Genomic DNA, 7,402 nt, shown 5'->3' on the forward strand with positions numbered 1-7,402 from the left:
ATACAGATATGCCATTGGAAGGAGGACGTACTTTAAGGATGAAAAATAATAATTCTTCGATATAGATATCTGAGATGATCATTGTATGCATAACGACGTACACGATTCATGAGAAGTTAGCCAAGCCTGCAATTACAGTAATTACTCAATAGATACAGAGAGAAGAGATGGGGGGGGGGGAGGAGAGGGAGTTGGTGCTCGACTGTATTCTAAATATTTGGTCACATCTACAGAAAGACAGCGAATGTTTTTATTTTATTTATTTCAGAAGCAATAACATTATAAAATTTAATGTGAAACGTTTGCAGCAGAAAAGGTCCAGAGACTGGCTTATATGAAAATGTCATTCCTATAATCACTTATTTTCATACAGTCAAGTTTATGGAAAATCGTATACTTATTGGATATTTGTTCAAATTATGTAATATTAATTAAGGATAGTGCCTTAGCATTTCAACTTAAAATGCACTAACTAATGACAAATTGCTCTGAGTGAGGTTTGCGTTTTGTACTGGAACCTCTATGAAAAATTTTTCACTTAAAATTAGGTCACACTTACTATCTCGAAGGGTAATTACGACTGAACTGTCAAATATCCATCAACACTGACAATGAACTTCATACAGTTAATCCCAAACCCACCCAATTTATGCACGAGTTGGGCTAATGTGGTTCGTAATCCTTTCTGAGGCCTTATCTCCCCAGAATAGACACCAGGAGAGAGTCCTCTCTTTCTCTCTCTCTCTCTCTCTCTCATAAACACTTCCTCTGTGTGTGTCTTATTCTCACATTAGCTTTCTTTCCCTATCCCTCGTCTCTCTCTCTCTCTCTCTCTCTCTCTCTCTCTCATAAACATTTCCTCTGTGTGTGTGTCTTATTCTCACATTAGCTTTCTTTCCCTATCCCTCGTCTCTCTCTCTCTCTGTCTCTCTGTCTCTGTCTCTGTCTCTCTCTCTCATAAACATTCTCTCTGTGTGTGTCTTATGCTCACATTAGCTTCCTTTCCCTAACCCTACCCCACCCTCTCTCTCTCTCTCTCTCTATGCTGTTCTCACATTAATTTTATTTTCCTCTCTCCCTCTCTCTCTTTCTCTCTCTCTCTCTCTCTCTTCGCTAAGCTTCATCTATGTCATTATCTCCATCCCCATTGACAGCCGACTCCAACCCACCAAAACAGTCGTATTACAGAGCCACTCCCTCAGGCTCTGACCTTAATTAAGAGCTTTGAAAATATCCTAGACTGTGATTGACAGGTTCGGAATACACGTCACTCAGAAGGTTAAATAAATCATTTTTTGTCCTTCTCAGATAGTTTGAGTGCTTAATATAAGTTCGGGTTTTTTGGGGGGCCAATATGTGTCTCTAATGCTGTGTATTATGCCCTATGAAAGTCTCTCTCTCTCTCTCTCTCTCTCTCTCTCTCTCTCTCTCTCTCTCTCTCTCTCAAAGCGAAGAGAGAGCAAAAAAAAAGCAACAATAAAATAAGACTTTCTGAGTATTGTAGAAGAAATATAACCCCACACAAAAACATTGCGTAATCATGTGCAAAAATACTTTATATATAACCCAATGAAAATAAAATCTACCCCTGTGGCAACAGACATTGAGAGAAGACTCATTGCAACATGCTGACGTTGCTTACGACTACGCCAAATGGTTTAAATGCCTTCAGGCTGGTTGTTTATCCCCAGACTGTTTACCTAAGGTCAACAATCTTATCCGAAAATCCTTGGGAAGGAGAAGACGAAGAAGTTGAAGTCTTCAACTCCGGCGAGCAATTTTAAAACTATATTCCATCCATTCTTCCATTCCATGGCATCGTCTGTCGAAGTAATTAGTCTTCGATGGGCAATAGTGACAAATACGCATTTTCATTAGTATTTTGATACATTTTTATCTGTTTGTTAAATTTTTTTAATAAGTGTGGTCTCCTCCTTCCCTTTACCTCGTCTTACTTCTTCCTAATGAACATCATATTCTTTAGAAGTTTGAATTACAAGTCCATGACCCCTTTGGTGGGTGTGTTCCAGGTGAATAGGTTTCATCCTTTAAATATTAATTATTAAATGAAACAGTTTCATTTCTTAATTGGTCACTTTGGTAAGAACTCGTTAATGTCTTCATATTTTGCTTGATGTCTGTTACTTACTCTTAATGGATTCTTTCCATGTATTGCAAAAATCATATCATTCTCTTTTAATAATGGTTTTCTACATTTCATAGCTTTGATTTTTCTACCTCTAATACATGGATCAATTTGCCTTTTTGGTCATTTATTTTTTGTAGGATTTCGTAGTTAAAAGTTACTGTTTATTGCTGCTGCTGATACAACTACTACTTCTACTACTACCATTAATGATAGTAAGCATGAAAAATAATAGTAATATTAAATTGAATAAAACATGTGCCAATGACCTATAATCAATTTTTATACACCAATGAAAATCATATAGTATGGTTTTTATATCATTCCCAATTGAAGGGGAGAACAAAATTCTCTCTCTCTCTCTCTCTCTCTTCTCTCTCTCTCTCTCTCTCTCTCTCTTCTCTCTCTCTCTCATCATGCATGACCTTTAGAATACGGAAGTCGGCTACGCAAATAATAATACCGAGATTGTAACTAATTAACTGCATCAAAGGAGATAGTAAATTGATTCCATTTTTTGCCTTCTCTTTCGACAACTGCAATTACTTATTTTTGGGGAAGGGCCAAATTGAAGTCTGGGTTCATTTGCCCTGTTCATCGGGAGCATTTTTTCAACCACCTCCCACTTTCCCCACCCCCACAGTCTCTCTCCCCACCACTGACCCCATCCCCACAGACAGTCTACCCTCTTAACCCAATGATGCACCACCTCACATCTCCCACAGACCCTACAGCCACCCCAACCCCCACAGCCGCCATACCCCCACAGTCACACCACCCAAGCCCCCATAGTCACCAACCCACAAAGCAACCCACCGGCCCCCACAGCCAGCCACCGACCAGCCCCACAGTCACCCCAATTCACCTACCTCCACAGTCACACACCCACCCACAGTCACCCACCGACCCCCACAGCCCGCCACTGAGCAGCTCCCCACAGCCACCCCAACCCCACAGTCACCAACCTCCACAGCTACCATACCCTCATCCTCCACAGCCAGCCACCCCACAGCATCCCCGACATCCACCACCCCACCCATCCCCCCACAGTACGTCACCCCCACCCCCAGCACACAGCCACCCCACCCCCACAATCACCCAACCATCCCCACAGTCACCCACCCTCACTGCCACCTTACCCCCACAGCCACCACAGCTACCCAGCTACCAGCCCTCACACCCCCCAGCCACCACACCACAAAGCCCTCACAGCCAGTTCACTCCCACATTCCCCACACCCGCACAGTCCCCTACAACCACCTCACCCACCACAGTCCACCACCCTGCGTCATGATTCCCACCTACCCCCACCACTCCCCACCCACTCCCAAACAGCTCCTCCTCTGTCCACTGGTGGGTTGTGATCTTGTCAATTTATTGGTCTCTTCGTCTTAATGATAAAGGTTACGACGCTGCCCATCCAAAGTGTTACGTTCGCCGGAATTGATGCAATTTATGCCCGCGGGTAATGAGCAAGTGTTCGCCTAACAGATGTTTTACGGTCGTCGAGAGCGATGCAGGTGTTTTTGTGCCTTGTGTTATAAGTTTATTGGCTATTCGTCTTGTTTATGTGATGCCTTATCCAGTGCTATACCTTACAAAGATATAATTCATGCTTGTATCCAGGATATAAGTAAGTCCTTACTTGACAAGTGTTTTGCTTTCGTCTAAGGTGATACAATTGTTTAGGCTCATCTCGTACAGAGAGAGAGAGAGAGAGAGAGAGAGAGAGAGAGAGAGAGAGAGAGAGAGAGAGAGAGAGGCGTAAAAAGACGAAAAACTCTGAATACACATAAAATTCCGAACATTTCATGTTTTGTCATTTGAAAAGGTTATAGAAGAAAAGGTAACAGTGAGGTCAGAACTTCTAAAATTTACTTTTTCTCGTTACCAAACTAAACACTTAGGATGTGTTAGGTAACCGCACCTTGATTTCATCACGAGTGATCCTTGATCCCATTAACATGATTACAGTCTTTAAAAACCAGATGATAAGCAGGTATCACATGACGAAAATTCGTCAAGCATAATGGTATTGAAATTTATATTTTTAGTTGAATTTCCACAGCAATTCCAGTGAATATTTAGGAGTAACATTTACCTGATCGAGCCATAGCCGCCAGGGCATATAAAAGTTTTTCGTACTCGTCTACCAACCCTTTTAATTTTAAAGATTTTATATGCATTTCTCCCACCAAAAGAGCCTTTCCGAGCAGACCACCAAACACGAAGAAGGAAACAGAAAAGAGAAAAGAAATGCAACAAGAAATGAATTGAGAGCTCCGTCGTAACTCTTGCAAACATACGTACGTTCTCGCACCTGAGGTATGACCTCGGCTATGACCTCGGCTATGACCTCGGCTATGACCTTGGCCAGTTGTGGCTGCTGTATTTTCCCCAACGCTACTTTATCCAGTTTTTCACGTCATGTTTTTATTTCTAAATATACAAAAAAAAAAAAAAATTCCCGAGTCGTCTCCGTATTTGTTGAGTTACATAAAAATGTTTATAGTTTGTGAGTTTAAAGTTGCATGTTGAGGATTGTGGGTGGATGGCTGTGTTGAAAGGGTTGTAATTGCGGGTTTGTAGGTAAAGGTTATATGTGGAGGGTTGTGGGTGCAGGGTTGCATCTGGAGGGTTGTGGGTGTGGGGTTGTATGTGGATGGTTTCGGGTGTGGGGTTGTATATGGATTATTGTGGATGTAGGGTTGCATCTGGAGGCTTGTGGGTGCATGGTTGCATATGGAAAATGATTAAAATACAAGAATTACATGATGAACAGTATTCAGATATTACAATGTTTTATTTATGGATAGATTTCCATATATTTTTTAAATAGTATTTTTTCTTGGAGAAACTATGACTGGATTAGATGGAGTTATATAAAAAATAAAGTTTGATAGAAAAAACATTACGGCCCATTGTCAAATAATCTCTCTCCTCTCTCTCTTCTCTCTCTCTCTCTCTCTCCTCTCTCTCTCTCTCTCTCTCTCTCTAGTTTACTGTGCACTTCCGCCGAAAATGAAAAATTGGCAGCCTTGTTAAAAGGGAGGAAAAATCGTAGACGAAACTAAAAGGAAATCGCTTTTGTGAAACACAACCATAATGAATAGGAACCTTTCTGGCTATGTTTTATATTTATATCGCTCGTTAGATATATACAGCAATTCACCAGCCTTTTTCGGTTTACCTAGATATTCTTTGTCGGCAAATGCGCGCGCGTGTTTGCTATATATATATATATATATATATATATATATATATATATATATATATATATATATATATATATATATATATATATATATATATATGGTGTGTGTGTGTGTGTGTGTGTCTGTGTGTGTGTGTGGTGTCTGTGTGTGTCGTGTGTGCATACTTACCATTGAAATCTAATTAAAGTGATAGAGGGATAAATCATGATAATTAACTTTCGCTTGATTTAACAAACAGTGAAGAATGGCTGTTGATAATCTCATGGCCTAAACGAGACGAGAGAGAGAGAGAGAGAGAGAGAGAGAGAGAGAGAGAGAGAGAGAGAGAGAGCAAATGATTCCATGCAAAGCAAAAACAGTGTGCTATATTAAACAATAAAGAAGAGAGAGAGAGAGAGAGAGAGAGAGAGAGAGAGAGAGAGACTCAGTGTGCATTGTGAGGGTCAAATTATAACGTTGGAGTTGCTTCCTGTCAAGAGAATGACGCAACCCTAATCCACAATTATTGTTTGATGTTGTTGCACCTCGAACGTCCAAGAGTTATTCATTCCACGGTCTTAGTAAAGGTTTCTGAATGGCACATAACCAAACAACACCGAAACACAATGCGAAACGTCCAACAGTATGAAATTATGTATTCTTGACGTCATGTATAAATCGCCCATTAAATAGATTAAGACTGCAAGCGTCCATTGTTATTGGTGGACAAACAAGGTGGTATTATGTATTCTTGATCTAAATTCTTGGTTGTATTTTAAATTCATTTCATAGGAGTAATTGCGTCCAGATCACTGAAAGACTTGAAATGAATTTCATCTTGATCACTTATGGAATTTATCATATTTCCAAAAACTTAACCATTTAGCATACTGATCATCTGTATATGAGAGAAATAAGAGAAGAAATATCGTGAGAATTACTAAAATGTAAAATTAGCTCAATTGATAGATTCAACAGTTGTTTGTTTATAAATTTGTTATTTTTTTATAATAACTAATCCCTTCTTTCTGTATTTCTTGTTATCTTTTATTACTTCTCTCTAATGAACTCCATTATCTCTGGTAACTTGAATTTCAGGTCAATGGCCCCCTGTGGTGGGCTTGTACCAGGAATGGTTCAGTCATCTGAATGATAATAATAATAATAATAAGAATAATAATTAATAAAATAATAATAATAATAATAAAAAAATAATAATAATAATAATAATAATAATAATAAATATATTCATTAACTTTCGAAATTTCTTGTCACAGATAGCAACTGTTCTCTTCTGTAGCCTAGTTTGTAATTTATTTTTCATTCGAATGTTATGAAATTTAGGCTGCAAAGCCAAACACTTGGTGACACTTTCGTCCATTCAGCTCTTAAGACAGTGAAACGAGTTCCAGAGGTTGGAAGGTGGAAATGGATGTAAGCCTCAGAATTGCACTATACAGTAATAGTTAAAGAAGTTGGACAGCAAGATAAGAAGCGGGATTGGACGTAAAGTTAAAGGCTAAAACTTGGGTGAAGCTAGGGGCTTAATGGACGCTGAAAACACCTTTTTAGATTTCTGTCCGTCCGCACTTTTCTGTCCGCCCTCAGATCTTACAAACTACTGAGGCTAGAGTGCTGCAAATTGGTATGTTGATCATCCACCCTCCAATCACCAAACATACTATATTACAGCCCTCTTGCCTCAGTAGTTTTTATATTGTTTAAGGTTATCCATAATCGTACTTCTGGCAACGCTAAAGATACCAGCAACATAGGCTACCACCGGACTGTGGCTAAGTTTCGTGGGCCGCTGCTTAGAGTTTTATGGGCCGTGGCTCAGCCCACAACCGGACAGAAAACTCGGCGCGTTTTTTGCTCGTTTAATAATGCCTACATCGCACCAGGTGAGGTGCACTGATGGCACTTGTAACCCCTTAAAAGCGTGCATGTGTTTTGAGGCAGGGATAAGGTAGCGAAGCACCTATAACTCAGTCAAACCAGGGTGCTCGTTATTGACAACCAAATCCTCTATTATGAAATGCAAGTCACGTGACCATCCTGA

General features: G+C 39.9%; 1 protein-coding gene across 1 annotated transcript; it reads left to right on the forward strand.

The window, feature by feature from the left end:
• The first annotated feature begins 2,846 nt into the window (after positions 1–2,846).
• LOC135197660 (uncharacterized) lies at positions 2,847–3,440 on the forward strand. Its single transcript, XM_064224676.1, has one exon. It carries the CDS (start codon positions 2,847–2,849, stop codon positions 3,438–3,440), a length of 594 nt encoding a protein of 197 aa, XP_064080746.1.
• The last annotated feature ends 3,962 nt before the right edge of the window (positions 3,441–7,402 follow it).

The sequence above is a fragment of the Macrobrachium nipponense genome, chromosome 23 (genome assembly GCF_015104395.2).
Source record: "Macrobrachium nipponense isolate FS-2020 chromosome 23, ASM1510439v2, whole genome shotgun sequence".
Classification (NCBI taxonomy): Eukaryota; Metazoa; Arthropoda; class Malacostraca; order Decapoda; family Palaemonidae; genus Macrobrachium; species Macrobrachium nipponense.

Excerpts from the sequence above, each read along its gene's own strand:
- LOC135197660 (XM_064224676.1), top strand. The coding sequence starts at position 2,847 with ATGCACCACCTCACATCTCCCACAGACCCTACAGCCACCCCAACCCCC.